Source organism: Aplidium turbinatum, chromosome 1 (assembly GCF_918807975.1).
Source record: "Aplidium turbinatum chromosome 1, kaAplTurb1.1, whole genome shotgun sequence".
NCBI lineage: Eukaryota > Metazoa > Chordata > Ascidiacea > Aplousobranchia > Polyclinidae > Aplidium > Aplidium turbinatum.
The window spans coordinates 30,444,215-30,465,525 of record NC_137472.1 but is presented as its reverse complement, the minus strand read 5'-3'; the positions used below and the strand labels follow the sequence as shown (position 1 = coordinate 30,465,525).

The following is a 21,311-nucleotide window of genomic DNA, read 5'->3' as shown; positions in this document are numbered from 1 at the left end:
GTAACCAACGCTTTGCTGCGAATATTTGAGCGCGAAGAAATTAAAGATTTTGTTTGGTTGAACAGCTTTACAACTCCGAATCGCAAGTGCATTCTTGTCTAATCAAGCTGTGGCAGCTTGTCTTTTATAACGTGATTCGTTATACAATACAACCTCCCCAGCAGGCGTGGGCAAGATCTTTAGGTTGCGTTTCTCTTGTTTTGCCCAAGAGGATGACTTGGTGTTTTGATCAGTTATCGAACCACGTTGAAGCGATGCAACAAAGGCGACTTTTGCTGGCTTGTATAGCTACAACCCAGACTGCAAATCAGTCGCTTTTTACATTGATTCAACGTCAACAGACGACTGGTTAAAAATATGTAAAAACGACTGATTTGTTGTCTGGGAAAGGCCAGGGTGCTCTGCGCCGCACTGCGAGCAAGGTGTTTGCAGGTTTTGTGATCACCTTGCAAATGTCTTGCCAAACAAGCGGTAGCGCTTCATTTCATTGACCGCAATGCGCTGCAAGTTAATCTGCAGTTGTCATGTGGGTGCTTGCAAAAGTTTCTTCAGTCTCAGAATTTTTGCTCAATAGACTGACGCCCACGACTGATTGCCTTATTTTGTAAATTTCTATGTCACGGTTGATTTGTACCCGTTTAGGCTTCGGATACTTTGTGAATATTAATACACATCCTTGTAGGCAATGTAGCGGTGAAGACAGCTAATTCCTACTTTTTACAACTTAGATAGGTGAGAGGACTGTAGAATAAAACTTGAGAAAATTCACACGAGACGGAGAAACTCCTGAAAGATTGTAAACATATGAACTAATGTTCTCGATTAACTGCCTGGTTTTGCTCCCTCAATATCATGTTTGGTTATCTAACTTCACTCACCAGCTGACAGCTGTTGTTAATGCTTATTTTCAACCCAGTGAAACATTTAACTAACAAAAGGCTAGTGGTTCCTGTATGGCTGTATGCTGACTGGAGTGACTGCAGTGACTGGCATGTCTTATCTGAATTTTCAGCAAATGAGGCGAGATAATAATTCAGTTCTTTCTATATTCCACTTGTTCAGTCTTCATTTTATGCTTCATTATTATGAGGTTGCGCTATTACGTCCGATTAAAAAAAATGTTATGCAAAACTCTATCTTTTTTCAAACGAAAGTTCTTTTTACATCTTTTCAACATCGCCAGACTAAGATTTCACTTTGAACAACTTGCTACCTATCTATAAAACGGTTATCTTTGAGGTTCACAGTGAAAGCATAGAAGTGTAAAAAGTAAGATTTATCATGAATGAAAAATATCTGTTGTGTTCCGTGGCTAATTTTGCTAGAGCAAAATCAACTGACTCAGACTGCAATATCGTCATTTTTACATTGTTTCAACGTCCGATTTCAACGTCCGACGTAAAAATGACGGATTTTGCAGTCTGGGTGACTTCGAGTTCAATGACGTTGCAACGATGTAAAATTAAATTTTCGCATCAGCGGAGCCTTTGATGGCGGTTCAAGTAATAAACTATGTGTATATGGTCACAAAGTTATGAAGTCATAAAAAATGTGGTTTTACGTCAGAGAATATGGCTTCTCATTTTTGCTTTTGATCCGCTAAGCGACTTTATAGAAACCGTTCAAATAACTTCTGAGGCAGTAGATTGGATAGTTGAATGAAATCGACAATGAGGTTTGTTTCAATGGGGAGTATTTCAAGCTAGAAAATCCAATCTTTTTTTAGGTTTTTCAGTGTTTGCCGATGTTCAGCGATTAGTTATTTGAGAGTCTGTTTGAATTTAAAATCCATGTGTTAGCTCACATAACAACTTGAATAATAAAGCTTTCGCCACCGCAGATGACGGCTTCTTTAAAATCTGGAGAAGCAATTAAGTTATTGAAAAGCATAAAGATAACGATGAAATCAACTAAGAACGCTGTCAAATAATCTACATAATTTTTGCAGTAACATAACATGGTAGTTTAAATTATAGGTTTTGCTTGCTGTTTTTAGCAGCTTTGCTCATCTTCAAAACTTTCGGTTATTTTCGTCTAAACAAGCGCAAGAGAAAGTACTTTCTTTTGTCCTTGTTTACTTACAAGCCGGTAGCTGCTGATGGAAAACGAAATGTGATTGACGATCCGTGTCTAACCGCGACATCATTTTGACCATCTTTCAATTGAGCTCGTTTTATGTCTCACTAACAAGTGATGATGTACCATCAGCTCACTTTTTCAAGCTATGCATTTGAAAGCTTATCAGCCCGTTCAAATAGTTTACTGTGGATGTCAGTTTTACGTACAATGTTGATGAAATTACATAGACGAAGTCAATCTTGTGTGGTAGAAAGTCGTCATATGTCACAGCATGGTGCGATTTTTTGTGCCAACAATGTTATTGAACGGTATTCATCACCAAGTGATCGCTTATCACTGAAACGCATCATTAACTTTCCTGATCTCACTTGTTAATGATGCATCCTTTCGGCCTCATCAGGCCCTCTTTTCTTTCTCGACCATATTGCGAACCATCTTATAACCATGCATTGTTATCATAACATTTGAAGTTGTTTTTGTTTTGAGGTTTTTTTGCTTGAATGATTGGTCAAGCATAAGATTGAAAACCCGTTACGTATGACAAGGCCAATACGATTCAGTACCATATGACTTCTGTTCTGTTGCACTATCTCAACTCCATTTCTTTCATGGGATTCAAGTCGATTTCATGCAACAGCGGCGACAGAATTGCCAGATTCTATACTTCGAATTGAATGTCAGACAAGGCACTCTAAGGTAGTATAGTACTGGTAGTACCCATACCGGTTATTGATGCACTTGGTTATGAAATGGAAATCTGCATGTAACAACTGGTAGAGTAACAACTAGTTTCGATGTTGCACTTTTCACGAGTATTGTACTCACTTTCCAATCATGTCTTCAAGCATCAGCCACAAACCACAATCGAAAGGCCTCTTAACTTTTGCGCTTAGCACCGTAGATTAAACTGCCATGGTTTATATTAAGCACTTGAAGTGGCAGAAGTTGATCAATTTCTTGAAAGTTTTAAGGATCATGCACAACAGAAATTATGAAAAGCGGATTTTCATTAAGTTATTTGCTTCATTTCACCTCTTCAGTTTTAGCCCACCTTGGGTGAATAAGAAAAAATAGTTTCAGCCTGATCTAATGCGATTATCACGTGAAAGCACCTGCTTGCTGGGTTGTGCAGCATTAGGAATCTGCATTAAAGTAGCTAGCATAATCCTCCATTTAACAAAAAGACTAATTTTTCAAGTAAAAATAAGCGTATTTGACGATCTTCTGCCATGCTGTTGAAAGCTGCTAGATCTTGCTTTTATGTTGCTATTTTTCATGTTCATCACTATTCCAGGTCTTCAAAAAATCAGTTTTGCTGGCCGGGTAGCCAGCAATTTTTGATTTGGAGTTTGACTTTTATTGTTTCGAGATTTGACGACGTTGTAATGATGCGAAAAAGAAAATGTTGTCAGTTAGCTTAGCTTGTGTTGGACTCCTGTTCATCTTTTGTTTTTGGACTCACGAGTGACGTCATATATGCAGCTTGCGCTTGCAACCGAGATGTAAATACTTTTGGCGAATCACGTGACGCTGTTGGGTGATGCACAGTGCTTCCACTTTGAAGGATTTTATCCCGAAATCGGGATTTTTCAACGCTTCGAAGGATAAAAAAGGGATTTGAGGAAAAAAAGGATTTTTTAGGGATTTTTAACAATTTTACAAGGAAATTTTGTCTTAAAAAGGGAATTGTTGTTTTTAGCAATTTTGAAGAAAATTTTATTAATATTCTCTTTCAACAGTTCTAAAAACGACTGGAATAACGATGATCAGCTGGTTTCCATCGTCACTCGCCATCCGGAACCCCTCTTACTCCCTGTCCCATCCTCGCCTTTCTATCGCTTGATTTCTTTTATCGCCACTTTGGGAATTGGACGTGATTGCAGACTGTAGTGAGAGAGTTAGTTCTCAATTCTTTGAGTTAAAATTAGGCAGTGGCTATTTGACCGGCTATTTGACCTGCCTTAAAGGCAATCCAAAATTAGGTAATCCGTTGATTTACAGTTGAAGTTGAGTAGCAATGACAAAGTTCACTGAGGTTCGACGTACAGTTCGGTATGATAAGCTTAGGCTAGTGATATCTTTAGTGCTAGTGATATGTTTAGAAAAGTTAGTTTTTGCCCATGCTAACTGATGGTGTCATAATAATAGAGGCCATGTAGTATGTATACAACATGTATAGTGTACACAGTCAGACGGAGTCAGTATCATGAATAAGCCTAGTATCCTGGAGTTTTTCGTCAGTCTCAAATGATTGTGAAGTCGTTACTGACAAGGAGAAAAAAGAGATAGCCTAGCCAATAGTGTTAAGTTAGCGGCTTAGCGCATCAAGGAAAACTAAACTAAACACAAAAATAAGTTTGTTAATGGATGGATAATTTGTTGAAACTGGATATTTACCACCTGTACATTTTTGCTATTAGGGATAGGTTAGGAGTCCGGGTAGGAAAGATGAGAGTGGTAATTGGTAAATGATGTCCAGGACTCCAGGTGGTAAATGTCCCAGAACCGACTAACTGACAAGCAGTGTTTTGGCTGGACAGTGAACAAAGGAAGTAAACCATGTTATTGTAAAATATGGGCTGCTTTTGTGCAGCCTACTGTTTTAATAAAACAACGTTGCTTCGACATACCGGTGCTACTGAATAAAATCAAGATTAAAATAGCTTTAACTGAGATTATAATAACTTTAAAGTTGCATTAGCACCTTTTTTAACCTAAATAACGTTAAAAATAACCTCGCCTATTAAGGAAATTTTGAAAGATTTCCGACTGAGGAAAAAGGGATTTTTCAGGACAAAAAAGGAAATTGAAGAGGATTTATCAATTGTCAGAAGTGGAAGCACTGGTGATGCAGTGAAAATTTTTTTCTCTGCTTTATCTCAATTTTCAATGCGTTCTCTGGCCGACTGGTTGTAAATGACAACTGACAGGCTGCTGGAACATTTTATTTGTGACTCATTTGTAGCCTAAACATTCCATTCATGCATCAATACAAAGTTTTTTTGTAAAGACGTACAACAACAAGCGGCTTGTGATCCAGATCTTTGTTTACTAGAAAGGACTGCATCAACTTGAAGCCTTTAAAAAATCAAATATATATTCTAATCTTGGTCTTGACTGCTGAGTGCTGGATCGATGATTGAGGAAGATATCAAACATAGACTTATACATTACACAAGCATGTTATTCTCTTTCGTGTCTGTCATGCAAACATGTGACCTTCCAATTGCAGTGTAACCAACATAGCACCGGTACTACAAAAAACACAATATTCTTAAACACAACGGGAAAACGTTGCTCGCCCCTGAGTCAGAAGAGTGAATCACCAACTGCAAGACGTTGCAACTAATCTCTTTGTACATTAATTCGGCGTTTCACTACGTTTTTACAACAGCAACCCGAATATTAAGAAAAATTTATTAAGACTTCGTGACGTTTCTAGATAATTAAGCGATATTAAAAAAGCGGCGTGCAGAAATCCAAAGGTGTTCACTGTTCAGTGGTAGCGTGGTGTAACTGTCACTGCAGCTGTGCGAATTCGCTGCCACCTGGAACAAAAATTGCTCTGTGATGAATGCTGTCATTTTATTATTTTGCTTGTAGATTTCCACGTTGTTTTGAAATAACTCGAGTACTGATGATTTTTTTGCAATTTAAATCAGTAAAATTATCAATTGCGAGCGAAATTGAGTTTGAATTTGTTTCAACATTGCAAGCCTAGGAAGCAATCGCTGCTTGCAAAAATGTTTTTACGTTTTTACGAATCAATGAACATTTTGTGATTGTGGTTAGATTGTCAGTTGATATTCATTCATACTTTATCTTGTAAAAATAAAACATGATTCCGTCCTTTCGGCAGTAACAGAAAAAAAGACAAAGATTCCTAAAAGTTATTATAGAAAACAATATAAATTTATCATAACTCCACAATAACGTGTGTGTTGTATTCAGAATGCAAAGATTTGTTTGGTTGGCTGAAGGAAATATTGTAATGTTGAAAATTGAAACACCAGTGAAGATGCAAGTTCAATTAAGATGACGTTTTGATTTTGTTTTCTTTCAAGGTCGAACTCGCCCAAAGTTGGTGAAGAAGCCACAGGACAAGGTCGTGGTGAAGGGCTCCAATGTTCTCATCGATTGCGTCTACACTGCCGTGCCCTCCCCGGAGATAATATGGCGGAGAGGTGACAACTCGAAGCTAATACCTCAGCGACCCAGGTTGTTACATTCAGAAAGCTACGCATTTTTTGTGGTCAACTTGACACCATCGTTTACATGATTCTTCATGCGTGTAGAGTGTAGACCATAAACAAGGCTGTGTTAGCTTCGACAATGAGCTGCTCTATATTCACGCTTTGATCGTCTGCAGCAATATTGTCAAACAAACAAACCACAAATCATACTACGTTGACCCTGCGGTTCTTTCACCTGGTATCGTTTTTGATCGAAACATGTCTCAGTGTTTCAGCTTCACGGCACAAGAAGGAGTTGATTTCACAAACTCATGGAAGCTGCACGATTTGTTAAGCAACTCACCCAATTCTTTTGAATGTCATTGGCGAGCATGACGTCATTGCTGCAACCAAATCTTGAAATTGTGTAAACAAAACCCGACAGGTTTACATTTTGACTTGCGCACAATAATTTTTATCGAACGACTATTGCATTGGTTCAATGTAAGATGACGTTAATTCGGTTCACTAAATCGTCACCACTTGACTATTCACGTCACATGCACGTCCACTTGTGCAGGGCCGTAGTTTGATACGGTTGGCACTGTTTTAGGAATTGGCCTCGTTTTAAGACAAATGTTCTTTTACCAAGCTTGTAATGTATTATGCATTGGTGGATTGCGCTGTTTTTGAGTTCTGCTAGCTAGACACTTGCGCTTCTTTGCCTTGTGTGTACTTTTGGAAAGGCTGCTACATCGTTTTGTTTTTCTGCTTGCAACGAACATACATTTCGCTTTTCAGCAAGTAAACTTAATTAGGCTATAAACTAAGACTGGTCGAAATAAAATACTTCGTTGTGATTTTCAAACAAAGCAATTTTAAAATTATTCAAGCTTACTAGTAAAAGGTTAAGGTCCCATATTTGAGCATCGGCGGATGAGAAGATAAGGTTCTCATTATACTAAGCCTTCGACACTAACGAGAGTAGGATGGCCAGTTCTTTTCTCTCGGTCGCCTTTCCTTCAACAACTATGCCCACTGCCCATCCAATATATTACACCCTCGGTAGAGGTGAGCGGTGTTTTTCAACAACCAGCTTGAGCCGATAGGCTTACCAGTGTTCAGCCCAAATTTTTTTCAAAATTTTGACATTTTTTGTTTTGGATTGAATTGATTCTTTGTGAAAAATTTTGCCTCGAACACCCCGGCTAAACAGACACCAGGTTTAACATTCGAATCTGCCAAAGTTTTGTATATTTTTTACGGTTTTTTTTTCAGCTTTAGCCTGTTTTTTTTTATAGTTACGGATAAAAGTGTTTTTGTTATCCTTGTGAAATAAATGGGCGGTTGATATTTTCGCCTTGGTCGAAAATGTATGTTGCTTTTTTTTTGCAGTCGGCATCAGAGTTCTAAACTGCACGATTTTTATTGAGAACAGTTTAATGTTCACAGAATGAATTCTACCTTATGTTGTTCTATTAAATGATGCGACCTGTATATACTTGTTATGTAAATTCACTTTCTGCAATGCTATTGCTTTGTAATTTTTTTTTTTGGGTTCATTGAGTTTGAAGCATATGCTGTTTGTCGGTAATGTATACACTTGTTTCTGGGTTATTTTTAAATTAAGATTTAGCTGTAAAATTTGTGTAATTTAACGTCAACTGGTTAGAATTTGCCTCGTTAATTTTACCTCAAATTAATCGTTAGCTCAAAGAGATGCAAGAAGAAGTGCAGCTACCAGAATGGAACGTTGGCACTCTTCAATGTCAAAGACGGCATGGTTGGCGAGTACCAGTGCTATGCCAAGCAGGGTGAAGTTGAGACAGGACCTGCCTCTGTGATGGTCCGGCTGGCATGTAGGTCAAACCGGAGCGGATACTTAGCCTATGTATCGTATGTTTAAAGATAATCTTTTTTGTATGATAATATGTTTGTTTTCAAACGGGTGTCATACAATGTGGTTTTCACATTTTTGTTGATATTTTATTTTTTCATTAATGGATAAGTTACCAACGTGAATAATTTTTCTTCAGACATCAATCAGTTTGAGGTTCCTTCGACCATGAGATTCGTTCTTGTTGGTGAAAAATTTGAATATCATTGCGAGGTCCCAGAGTCAGTCCCACCTGCCAAGATAATATGGACCCGGGCCAGGGACGGCCGTGTCATAGGCAAGGGTTACTTTTATAGAATTTTATTTGTTTCATTTGTCGTGCTCTTTGGTGCCTTGTGTTGCCAGTTCTTCTGCAGTTGATTCAATGTTTATTCGTTTAAATATGCAACGCTCAAGTTATCATTTACAATTTTACATTATTTAATTATTATCCGTTATCAGATAATTGAAATTATTTGATTGCTCTTTCGAGCGTCATTCGACGTCGCTTGTCATGCTTCTTGCTAGACACAGGGTATCACTGCATTTTTCACTGCAAACACTAGCTGTTCTCTAGTCATCTCTGGGTGTAGTCTGGCTACCATCGTCAATGCGAGGTGGTAAAAAGCAGACCCTGACATTATAAGCTCATACAACGCTAATGTAGATAGTTTTAGCTGAATCTCACAAGGCACTTGCTGCTTGTGGTTTACCTTCTGACTGTTTGCTTTGACCACAGACCAAGAAAACAGGCACATTGCCACGATAGCGATGAAGACTCTCATCATCGACAACGTAGAAAAGAGCGACGCTGGTGTGTACACATGCACTGCTGAGAATATTGCTGATAGGGTGTCCAGGAACGTGACCATAGAACTTAAAGGCGAGTGGGATTTTAATTGTGGCGTTGTTTCAAGGGGTTATAGGTGAATTGTTCGTAAACAGTTTTTCGTAAAACAATTGTTCGTAAACAATTGTTCGTAAAAGCAATTCTTCGTAAAGCAATTCTTCGTATACATCAATTCTTCGTATCATAGGTGAATTGTTCGTACACAGGTGATAGGTCAATTGTTCGTGAACAATTTTTCGCAACAGCAAGATTTGTCTTGCAATTTCCGATGAAGGTGCATAATGCAAATTTTCCTGAATAACCAAGTTACGACGACATAAACAAATAAGCACAATGAAAAAGCGCATTTTTTGTTATTTATTCGAATACAACAATTGTCTGTGTTTAGCAATTCTTTGCTTACACTACCAATACTACTTTAAGTAACTTCGTACAAATTGTCCACAAGCCAAGTTTAGTATGAAGTATTGTGTGCAATTCCACGCAAGTAGGCTAATCACAAATTTCATCATCTTGAAAGTCTTGACGCCAGGTTCCAACGACTCTAGTTAGTCTTTCTGCACTGTCCTTGTACTTCTTCTTTGGAGGGAGTCCTGCCTGGCCACTGACATACTGTTCAATGCGAACCTCATTTAGGTTTTGCTCTCGCTTGATTGCAGATATGAACTTCCAAATATCTGGATGATTTGCAGATACCTGGAACATGAACCCTCTGTGCCATCCTTCAATGCTATTATTAGTTTTGGGAAGGCCACTGAGGACGCCATCATAGCAGTTCCACATTTGAATTGCAAACATTGGAGGACGGCGCCCTTGACGACGATCTGGGCGCCTAACCCAAGTGTCTTCAAAGTAGTCAATTACTGGCTGAGCAACATCTGGTAATACATTCCCATCGTTTTACTCCAAATGCACTGGCACAAATGGAAGAACCAGCCACGGTGAGTTGAAAGTGGGTACTCTCTGCTTACTACATTGACCATGGCCATCTCAAAGCCAGTCATGATTGTCTCTGGAACAGCAACAGCAGGTAACAACTCCATGAATGTATGTCCTTCTCCTTTTGTCCCCCAGCAAGGCATACACCAGAGGCACTGAAGTGTTTTCCGTCAGTCCGTGTATTGTGTAAAGCTGTTCAAACAGTGAAGGCACTGTCTTGAAGGTGCCGTCAGCATACCAGTGCTTTGAACGGGCAAGGAGCTGCAGATTTCTTTCAGTGGCACAATTATGTGTTTAAGCACAATTAGCACATCTCTAGCATATAGGCTACCCTAATTGATTGTTCGTAAACAATCGTAACTGTTTTTTTAAAAAAAAGCTGTAGCCTAACTTTTATGAACATTTGTTTACGAACAATTAGTATTACGGTCAATTGCATGCCCGAAGAATTGCTTTTACGAAGAATTGCTTACGAACAATTGTTTTACGAAAAACTGTTTACGAAGAAAACGTCGGACACCGTTTCAAGGTATTTTATTAATTCAAAATGAGCACTAGGTAAAGGCACGATGCTGTGCGTGTTTTATATCCATTATTATTGTGTCGTTGCGTGATTTTTTTACTTTATGTTTTGCGAAGATGTTCAACGGTTGGTCTCATTCAGCACATCAGTCATATTTTTACATTGATTTAACGCTTATAAACGTCGAATCATTGTGAAAAGGTCAAATTTTCTTGCTGGGGTTGTGTTGGAAATGCTGTTTCTACTAATTAAATGTTATCACCTCAACCAGTCAAATACAATATTTTTACATTGATTCAATGTTGATTCAATCAATGTAAAAAGAACGGCTTTTGCTGTTTGGAACAAAGAAGACATGTCACATTGATGGTCAAATGCAACCAACACCTTTCGGAGTAACTGAACAATTTACTCCGAAGCCAACTTAAGCCTAAACTCTATAAACCTGTAACTTTAAATTAATTTTCACAGTTTCTCCAACGTTCGGCACCCTTTCTGACAAACAAGCCAATGAAGGGTCGACTGTGACCTGGTCCTGTCCTGTCCAAGGGAAGCCCCCTCCAATGGTCACCTGGCACAAGGGTGACGCTGAGCTGTACAACATTCCTGGCAAACGAGTAAGCCAAGCGTGGTCAAGTAGTGAAACCAACGAAATCCACACCCAGACCACAAAATACGTCATTTTTACATTGATTCAACGTCTGCAGACATTAAATCAATTTATATGTAAAATAACGGATTTTTCTATCTGGGAAGTTTGCAAAGTTGGCCTTTCTTTTAGATGATCAAGAATGCGGAACTAACGTTGCTCGACGTTGATATAACCGATCAGGGAATGTACTACTGCTCGGCCACCAACGACATTGCCCAATCCGGCTCCAAACCGGTTCAGTCCAACATGGCTCATTTGAGGATATCGGGTAAACAGATTTTCGTAACGAAAGTTGATGGTTTACATTGTTTATTGTTGTTAGACGTTACACCAACATTACTGAGAAGAAGATTAGCTCAATATGCAAAAAACTTCATTGTTTTATCATTTGCAAAATATTTGAGGCTTCCAAAAAAACATCAGAAATTGGATGATGATAATAACACTTAAGCTGTTTTGGTGATGATAATGTTCATTGTTCTCTGTTGCTTTTTATCGTAATAGATTAGAATCAACTATTGTAAGTCATCGAAGTCAATGCTTCGACCAACCATTATATTCCTTAGTTTACACATCACAATGTTGGTTCCTTTGAAGGGAAGTGAAAAACTACAAAACTTGCATCATGTATGCTGCATTGCTGCTGTTGTTTTGTAGAGCGATTGAAGTTCTGGCCGAAACCGAAGGATGCCTGCATATTTGATGGCGAGAAGGCACAGGTGATGTGCAGGGTGAACGGCAGTGACGTCATGAAGATTAGATGGAGCAAGCTGGATAGCAAGCAAGGTCTGTTTTCTCAGTCACTGTTGCTTCAAGCAATGTGTTTTTCGTGCCGGATTGTTCGATTGGGATTGATATTTTTGTTTAATAAGTTTCCTTCATTTCTTGTTATTCCGTATTCTTCTCTTTTACTTTCTCGTGTTGTGTTATTTTCATTGAAAACTCTTTTTTTCTTGTGATTATTTCCCCACCAAATGATCACTTGCACGCATTATATTGACAAAATGTTTTATTTCAAGCCCAACTTAGCCTTAGCAAGGATGGTGCAAGGTCGTGCACTTTTAAGTTTGCTTTCCAAGTCATATCTATGGTCAACAAGAAATTGTTTAAACCTCAAGCTTACACCAAAATAAAGAGATTTCACGTCGAAACGAAACTTCGTTTTCAATATCTTCGTAATATTTTCCAATTTTCCAGATGTCCATCAATTAACACACAGGCACTCCCAATCGTTGATCTTCACGAAAGCCAACAAATCTTCAGCTGGTTTGTACCGCTGTGTGGCGACCGCCTCTCCACTGACCATCAACGCCACCATACGGATAGATGTAGTCAAGCGACCCGAAGTGGTGGTGTCGCCTCAGAGTATGAATGTCTCCGAAGGCAGTGAAGTCATGCTTCAATGCCACATAAAACAAGGCGATTCATCGAAGGTGGGTGTGAGTTTGTAATTTTTTGTTAAATCAGCAAAAATTCAAGTGAAAGTGTTACCAATAAATCAACAAAAGTAAATTATTTTTTCCAATTTTTTTCACACAATGTTTAGCAGCATTTCGTAAGACTTAGTGTGAGTGGGCCCCATCATTGAAGGGATGTCCATCCGTGCTAACGTATCATTTCAAGGCTTATTTTACGTTCATTTGTTGCTTCACACCGTGCATTTTGTTTCCTTGTAAATGTCAATCAATTTTGACCTTGTTTCAATATTCAAATCACTTTGTGGCGTTCTTCTTCGTTTGAACTTACTTCGCCACACCAAAGTCTGAAGGTGGACACGAAGATTGGCTTCCTTGCCTTCCCGGTCCACTTAATCTAAATCTTCAACCACCGAGTGTAAGCCTGGATACGACAAACAAACCACACCAAGGGTCGAGGGGCTTTGCCTTTTACCACCTGTGAGCAGCAGCGGCGACTCTGGCTGGATGTTTGGGCAGTTGTCGAGCAGCTACTTAATTGCTGCGTCATCGAGTTCACGCAGATGCATGTGTTAAAACTTTTGCATGTGTTGGGTTCAGGTCACTTGGCAGTTTGGCGACGAATCGTACACTTCATCGCAAGCCCACAACGAAGGGTCGCATTTGAAAGTCCTCGGCAACGGTTCGCTTGTCATCCACCGAGCCCAGTCCAGTGATGCTGGCAGCTACACTTGCTCGTACACCATCTGTGACTTCACAACCAGCGATGCGTCGCTGCTCTCCGTGTACAAAGGTAACTGCGAGTTGGTCTCGTTAAGTCTTAGAGAATGACGTCTAGCCACGAAGAGTTATCAGTCTGGTCCATTCATCAGTAGCTAAACCATGAACTTTCGACATTTTGCCAAATTCGCTGCCGGTGAAGTTTACTTACGACATTATCTTTACTTTGCCTAAGACTAAGCCTGCTTTAGTCTGAACACTGTTAGCTGTTGTTAACGATTTCAGTGACAACCAGTGCTGTATTCGAGGGTATACGGCGGTATACGCAGTATACTCTCTGCTTTTTTGAGCAACTATAGTTACTATAGTATGCCCTCTGGTTTTTCAAAAATAAATAATTTTGTATCTTTCGTCCAATTTTGATGTTGATAGTTCATGTTATGGTAGAATAAAGATTAGTATTTTGCAAGTTGTGTATTATTTATCATTTTGGCAAATCTGACAGTATACCCTGTGCTTTTTTACGAATACAGCACTGGTGACAACTCTGTTTGGACAGCTCAGTTACTGGAAAACAGCATCGTGATTTTATTATTTTTTGTTCAAATTGCATTAAGGCATTTACGATCTGTTCCTTTCCATTGCCCTTTGTTGAAATGTTATCCCTTTTTCGACTTGAAAAACTTTTTGAAAATATTCTCAAAGGATAGCCTCAGCTTAGAATGACAATATTAATTAACAAACACAGCCTTTTAAATTTTGATTGCAATATTCTGAGAAAAAAAATCGAAAAGCAATTTGTAGTTGAGGTTCCAGCGCGATTTCAGATTTTTTTCACCTTGTCACTCTAACAGATTCACCAAAGAATCCATACGATGATCATCCTGATGATTCTCCTGCTCCTAACTCCCAGATGGTACAAACAATAGCGCTCTGTGTGAGTGGAGGGATTGTCTACGTTCTCCTTACCATCGCTGTTCTTATATACTGCCGGTAAGACGCATGTCATTCAACGTGTTTTAACACAAAAGGTTACAATGGTTGGAATCCACACTCCATCGTTTTTTAATCTGCACATTAAAAATAGAAATATTTGCTATATTTTTCCTAAACAAGACCTCATCTTTGCTAAGTTGATTAAGTTTTTCAAAATGTACAAAAACTTTTTTCTTTTAGCAAATTGCAAGGCGTTGTCTGCTCGCAGAACTGCATTGTTGCCAATCGCATGTTTTGCAGTTTACAATTTAAAGTATTAATCGATTCATCAACGTTGTTATGAATTGATACTCACTACCGCAAGAGAAATGTTTCACTCGTTGTGTTTTGGGTTCCCAGACAGCAAATCACTCGTGTTTTGCATTGATTCAACTTCTGCATACGTTGAATCAATGTAAAAAATAGTTCATTTGTTGTTGAGGATATGACATAAAAACAATGTGTTATTATTCTTTTTATGTTATATTTGCAATATTATTAACTTTGATTAAAACCAATCATTTTACATTAACTCTACGTTAAACGGCGAACTGATAATATTTTCGGTATAGTTCATATTTTTATCATCAATATCTATTCCTATTGTCAACGTAGAAGGAAACGGCGCAGGAAGCGAGAAAACAATGACGAACAAACTGAAGAAGAGAGAATGCTAAACGGTAAGTTCTGCCACGTTGTGGCGCTGTTTTGTCATTTGCTTGTACACGTCACATTAGACTCCAGGTGAAAATTAAAATTTTTGCCAATCCGAATTGCGAAATGCATGTGAACAATTAGTGATTCAACCTGCAATGTGAATTCTATTCTATGATGGTTTACTGCAATTCTATGAGTGTCGCCCGAAAATAAGAAATTTCTGAGGTGGCTTCAGGCACACTCATTGTAGATCTTTTGAGACGTTAGTCGAATCTCACAAATCCTTGGAATTGCAGACAATTTTTTACTTCCCAACAACTGGAATACTCTGGCATCCTCCGAAGGCACGACAACATTTTGCACATTACAAAATTAGAATCGCTTCCGCATTACTTTGTCTAAAATACGAAATCATATTTATCTTGCTTTGTACAGGTTCTTCTTGCAACGGCAGACAACGTGGTAACCATGACGACGAGATATCAAACATAAACAACTCCATCCCGATGGAGACTTTGTATCGTTTGGATCCGGAGATCAACAATCTGATGTACCCGGCCCAGAACATAGATCCTATCGTGGTCATAGGTTGGTATTGAAAATGTAACTCGACTCAATCACGATTATTAAATGCACTGAGCATCGACGCCATTAACAGTTGTGAGAACTTCTTGTTGCCACATTGATTCTGTGCATCGATATTTTATTACGCCTAAACGCAACAAAATTCTCATTTTTTTTTGGAACCACATATTGTATGTATTTTTCAAGTTGTGGTACCGCATGCCACCCCCTTCATTTTTGGTTGTCTTTGCCACTATTAGCTATTATTTTTTTGTTCAGGTAAAGGCGAATTCGGAAATGTGTTTCTTTCAAAAGCTCCTGGACTCTTTCCAGATCTGGAGGAAGACATCCTGGTCATGGTGAAAGCTTATCAACCTAATCAAGACGCTGAAGAAACGAGGTTCATTGTTTTGTGTATTTTTCTGTAGAATGTTTTGGTGAATCATCTCTTAAGAGGTCAAGGTTCAGAGTGACCGAAACAGTTTCTTATTTCTAACGTTCCTAAACGTAGATTCCTGTAATCAACAGCGTTTTAATTTGTGTTTGCAACCGATCGTAGCAAACATTGACAGCGATAGACATCGACGTTTTGCCCATGCGGCTGGGCTCATCAGCATCACACTACTAATTCATACCACATACCAGAAACGTACAGTTGATTGAAAGTCTTAATGGCTAGCGTGGAAGGTACACCGTGATGGGTTAGCGAATCGCAATTGCTCGCTGTTCTATCGAGTACAGCCTAGTGCTGACTGCCATGAAGAACACTCCTTTCGACAACGTTTTTGCTCACTAGTTTTCATTTCTTTAAAAAACGGCTGCAACTGTCAATCGCCTGTAAATTATTTGAGTGTCGTCAATATCTCTCTTTGCAGCTCGTTGGGGTCATCTCCCATGGGAACAAGGTCTGAGTTCAATCGTGAGATTAACCTCCTTCACCGAGCCTCCCACGAGAACGTAGTCAAGTTGCTTGCTGTCTGTTCCAAGCATTCGGAATTGAAACCTGACCACTTGATAACAGAATATCTTGAATGGGTGGGTGATCTTCTATGCAATGCTGCTTTCATTTGACAGCTTTACATTTTCACTTCTTGTTTAAACAAATAAAATCTAGCGTTTTTTAAAGCTATTTTTTCATACTTTTGTATTGTTGCTTACTTTTCGGCTTCTGTTTTACAAAGAAATGACGTGCTTGTTGTTCATTACACGTGTTCAACGTCTGCAGACGTTGTATTTCTGTATATATGTTAAATTAATTTCATTTTCCAATGATGCTTTTTAATATTTTAGGGAATTTTGAAATTATGTCTTGAAGCGTCTAGAGATGGTCGGATATCGAAACTAGGAAAAAATCACAAAGTAAGCACTTTAACATTGTATAGAAACCTACTGTACATACACAGGCCTTGCAAAGGTGTTAACTTATGATAATGACTGCGGTCTATTGTTATTTTGGTTTCGAACTCTAGGCTGAACGTAGTTTAAATCTTTTTGTAACGAAAGGTATGACAAGTCAAATTGCCAAAGAGTGATCACTGATTTTCAAATCACTACAAAGTTCCCAGTTTCACTTTTGATTAAATAATTACAAAAATGTTCTCCTGTTATCAGTGTTGCCAAAATCTAGTCTAATATTTGCATGATAACAATAGCACAAAAGTAGCCCAAAATGATATAAACTATACACAAAAAATATATTTATTAACTCCTACCTAAACTTGCAACTTATACCAGCAATATTCTGATTGCTTTGAAGCGCATATCAGCATCCGCTCAAACTTCAAGCCTGCACGTTAGCATGGCCTGTGCGGTGTGCATGTAGGTAATTATGGCACAGTGCTTCTGCGTCTGTGAATTGTCAAACCGAGTTTCTTCTACAAGCCTTCCATTTGCTATCTTTTTGTGTTGAAACTATTGAAATTAGAACCGATCAAAGCACTCAATTCAAACTTAATCGGACAGATGTGCATGTTTGCATAGAATTTATCAAAGAGTCATCGCCATTGAAAATCTGCATTTCCACTTGCTGATGGTGTCAAAAATCACACGATTTTTTCATTAATTTAAAAATTCTGTGTAAGAGTTTCTTTTCCAAGTTTAAATATGTTTCTTTCCACAGATGAGCATTTGTTGCCAGCTGGCGTGCGGCTTGGATCATCTCAACAAGTTGGGGTTGGTCCACAAGGACATTGCTGCACGGAACTGTGTCATCAGCTCCCAACTGCTTGTCAAGATTTCAATGCTTGGACTCACCAGAGAGGGATTTGAAAAGTAACTCCATTTCCTTTTGTATTACGATTTTGATTTTATTCATTGATAGTTGTGAATGCAAAGTTAGTGAAATGTCTTCCAAGCTTTTATCACATCCCAAGCTACACCGAAGAGATGGTTGGTTACCGGATAGTGTTATGTTTCCAAATATACGTTGTATAGCAAATAGTTATGTATTACGTAATACATATACGTTGCATTATAAGACAAAGATACGGGCGGCTGCGTGACTTTGAAACGTCAAGTTCATTTGGAGGGTTAACTTTTGAGGTTCTTCGTCTTGACATGGCCTTAGCAACATTAAGGTGATGTTCCGAATTTGTTTCAGTGATTATCACAATGTGGATGGCAAGCGCTTGCCTATCCGCTGGATGGCGCCAGAAGCATTGATGGAAGATCATTTCACTTCGAAGTCCGATGTCTGGTCGTTCGCTGTAACTTGTTGGGAGATTTTCACGTTAGGAGAAACGCCTTATGACGAGCTCGCCGATGAACAATACATTGATGGTTGGTGTTTTTGGCCTATCCCAGACAGCAAAGCAATCGCTTTTTACAGAGTGCAGACGTTGAATCAATGTAAAGAACGACTAATTTGCTGTTTGGGATAGAAGCATGCTGCGTGCAAAGAACTTCCGATCACAGCCAGCAAAATTACCAATTTTTGTCATTTCAATGTTAAAATGGTTATAAAATGACAAAATTTCGTGGCTGCGATGTGGTATCAACGAGAAACTTGATTCAAAACTACGAAGCTAATTCTGCAGCTTCTTCTCATTTCATAATTCTGGTAATGTGATTTGGGCCTCATAACTCTGTTCGGCTTTAGACCTAAATTTAACGACAGACTCTTTCATTTCGTATTCACTTTGACCTTGCTGTTACAGCCTTGCGGTCAGATGACTGGCCGCATTTGCCGCCGCTAGAAGGATCCAAACGCATTACTTCCCTCATCAAGAAGTGCTGCCGTCACTCGCCACATGATCGTCCTGAAATCAAACAGATCATGCGAAAGCTTCAGTCGATCATTGGCTCCGAGGATGCCCCTGGTGACGACAATCAGCTGGAAAGAAATGCAACGGTTGCCATGGAGACTTTAGATTACACCACGGACAACACAGAGGAGCGGTGAGGGCTGTGCAAAATGGAGAACGTTCATGCCTGAAGAACAAGCGAGATACGCACACGGCGTTTTGAACTTGTGTTTTCCAGATAATATATAAACTTTCTTTGTGTTAATTTTCTGTTTTTCAACGTTGTTTTAACGAAACACCTCGTAGCGGTTAAAACCTTTTCCTTGCACATGTTCTTTGCGGTTGCTTTGTGTGTCAGACATTTCCATATAGTAAATCAGTCGCTTTTTATATTCAGCAGACGTTGAATCAATGTAAAAAGCGACTGATTTGCTGTCTAGGTAGCATTTTATTGCTGATTCAGTTTTACCCTCATCATTGCAGGTTTTATAACGTTGAAACAAAACAGTGACGTATGTTGTACTTTCACGCGTCACTGACTTAACTTTTAACATATCAAACTTAGATCTTTTCCTTGTTTTCCTTTTCAGTTTCAATAAGTATGTGTCTGGGATTATTTAGCACGCGTTCCTCTATTGAAAGTGATTTGTAAGTTTCTGTGCTTTTCGGCGTTGCCAGGTTAAGATATGAGTTGACTTTGTTTACCGTTTCCCAGCACAAACGGGTATGTGTGCTATCGCTCACATGTACTGACGAGTGATTTCTGAAGTCGTCTTTTGCATCACGTCTGCAGACGTTGAATCCTTGTAAAAATCGACTGATTTGCAGTCTGGAAATAGTCACTTTGGAAGTATCGGTAATCGGTATTATTGTGTATACGAGTTTTTTCTTGTGAGTTGTTAAAAATGTTTGATTAAAACACCTTGAACATCTTAAAACATCTTGTCTGACTGTTAAGTTTACTTCAAAGGAAAACATAATTACAGAATCTTTCCCTAAGTTACCCTTTGAAAGTATAGTCCTTCCACATTGATTGAATGTTTGCACACTTTAAATCAATGTAAAAAGACTGATTACGTTAGCGCATAGTGTGAATCTCAATAGAAAGTACTTGATACTATTTGTAACCTTAAAATGAGCTTGTCTTGGTTTTCTAAGATGCCTTACCTGTTTATGTTTTTGTTATGTAGAATTCTTCGTTTTAGAACACATGATGAAACAGGTTTTCACTACGATTGATGTATTTCTTCAATCGCTTGTCTGTTGTACTGTGATATTTCTATTGGAAGCATTGAAATATTAACCTGCTTAGTTTCAGCATCAAAGTATTTCAATAATTGTGATTACTCATAATTATCCTTTATCAAAAGTGAAATTTCAAGAATTGTGTACGATTTTTTCTTACTGATTTTTTTGCGTATTCTTTTCCAAGCTTGTTTGTACTGACCCCAGACAGAAAATCAGTCGTTCTTTACAACGTCTGCAGACGTTAAATTAATGTCAAAAACGATTGATTTGCTGTCTGGGTAATACCCGGCAATTGACAACTGCCACCATCTCATTGTTTTGTGTTTTCCTTGATTTCTGAAAGACTGTCCGTCGTGTGAAGTTGTTTTATGAATATATCAGACCTCATCGTCTTTAATGATCATGTCTTGATTTTGTTGCTGTTGAAATGTTTCAGCGTATGCAAGCTTCTGTAACATTTGTAATGTAATTGAGTCGTTAATCAAAGTTTGCCCCTTCCACATTTCTTTCAGTGAAAAAAAAACAAAATTTAACGTCGCTGAGCAGCCTTGTTTTTGGTTTATTTTAAACTTCATAGTTTCAAACAATCTAAAAAAATAAGAGACAACACAACAACCCACGCACACTTTCATTGTGCAAAAAAGTAAGAAATGTGTGTGGTACTGTAGGCCATTGAGACATTCTACAAATTGGCCCTTTGAAATATTGTGTTGGGAGTCGTGCCGACCTAGATATTTTTCTCGTTTTAAATAGTGCGCTAGTAATCGATTTCTAATTGAAATGTTTGTTATGGAATCATGTTATTCAAAATATTGTCATGTTTTTTTGCAAGAAAAGTTATGTTTTTGATGAGTTTACAATAAAAATATACAATTTAACAACATAGCAGTTTTCACGTGGCCTTCTCTTATGCCGTACCTTGTGTTATTTTTGTTTTTGTTGTTTTTTTACCTATTGCATTTTCAAATACACGAATGGATGATTTTTGAAATGTCACTTTGTTTTGATGATTTGCTGTGCTTTCCATTTTTATCGAGGTTTACTTTTTGCCTATGACGCATGAATTCCCCGAAATGCGTGACTAGAAATCAAGATGAAGAGTAGGCTAAGATGAAACGCACAAATGAGAGCATAATAATGATCAGTAATGTGCGCACTGCGCAGGGTTTGTAACGAGAGGAGAAGCATTCAATTTGACATGTCTTTGACAAAGAGTAGCACGTTAATATCTTATAACCTGCATAAGTTATAACAAAAATTGGCCCAATGCCCCACTTGCGTTCGCCACTAATAATAATCAATCATGCCTTATTTTGTGCCCATCGACATACTGCAAATTACAAATACACATGTAACAAAGCAAGTAGCAGCGAAGAATATATGGTCATCGAGTTTGCTG

General features: G+C 38.4%; 1 protein-coding gene across 1 annotated transcript in view; it reads left to right on the top strand.

The window, feature by feature from the left end:
- LOC145764648 (inactive tyrosine-protein kinase 7-like) overlaps window positions 1-20,896 on the top strand; it is a 33,770-nt gene extending 12,874 nt beyond the window's left edge. The window contains exons 6-23 of the mRNA XM_082576291.1: window positions 6,144-6,297; window positions 7,962-8,110; window positions 8,288-8,425; window positions 8,867-9,010; window positions 10,911-11,056; window positions 11,221-11,359; window positions 11,749-11,877; window positions 12,289-12,524; window positions 13,107-13,299; window positions 14,081-14,219; window positions 14,817-14,881; window positions 15,294-15,446; window positions 15,702-15,822; window positions 16,274-16,457; window positions 16,713-16,781; window positions 17,542-17,693; window positions 18,022-18,200; window positions 18,578-20,896. Of these exons, the coding sequence (XP_082432417.1) occupies window positions 6,144-6,297; window positions 7,962-8,110; window positions 8,288-8,425; window positions 8,867-9,010; window positions 10,911-11,056; window positions 11,221-11,359; window positions 11,749-11,877; window positions 12,289-12,524; window positions 13,107-13,299; window positions 14,081-14,219; window positions 14,817-14,881; window positions 15,294-15,446; window positions 15,702-15,822; window positions 16,274-16,457; window positions 16,713-16,781; window positions 17,542-17,693; window positions 18,022-18,200; window positions 18,578-18,822 (2,735 nt within the window). The 3' untranslated portion in view covers window positions 18,823-20,896. The remainder of the gene's footprint in view (window positions 1-6,143; window positions 6,298-7,961; window positions 8,111-8,287; window positions 8,426-8,866; window positions 9,011-10,910; window positions 11,057-11,220; window positions 11,360-11,748; window positions 11,878-12,288; window positions 12,525-13,106; window positions 13,300-14,080; window positions 14,220-14,816; window positions 14,882-15,293; window positions 15,447-15,701; window positions 15,823-16,273; window positions 16,458-16,712; window positions 16,782-17,541; window positions 17,694-18,021; window positions 18,201-18,577) is intronic.
- Window positions 20,897-21,311: the final 415 nt, after the last annotated feature.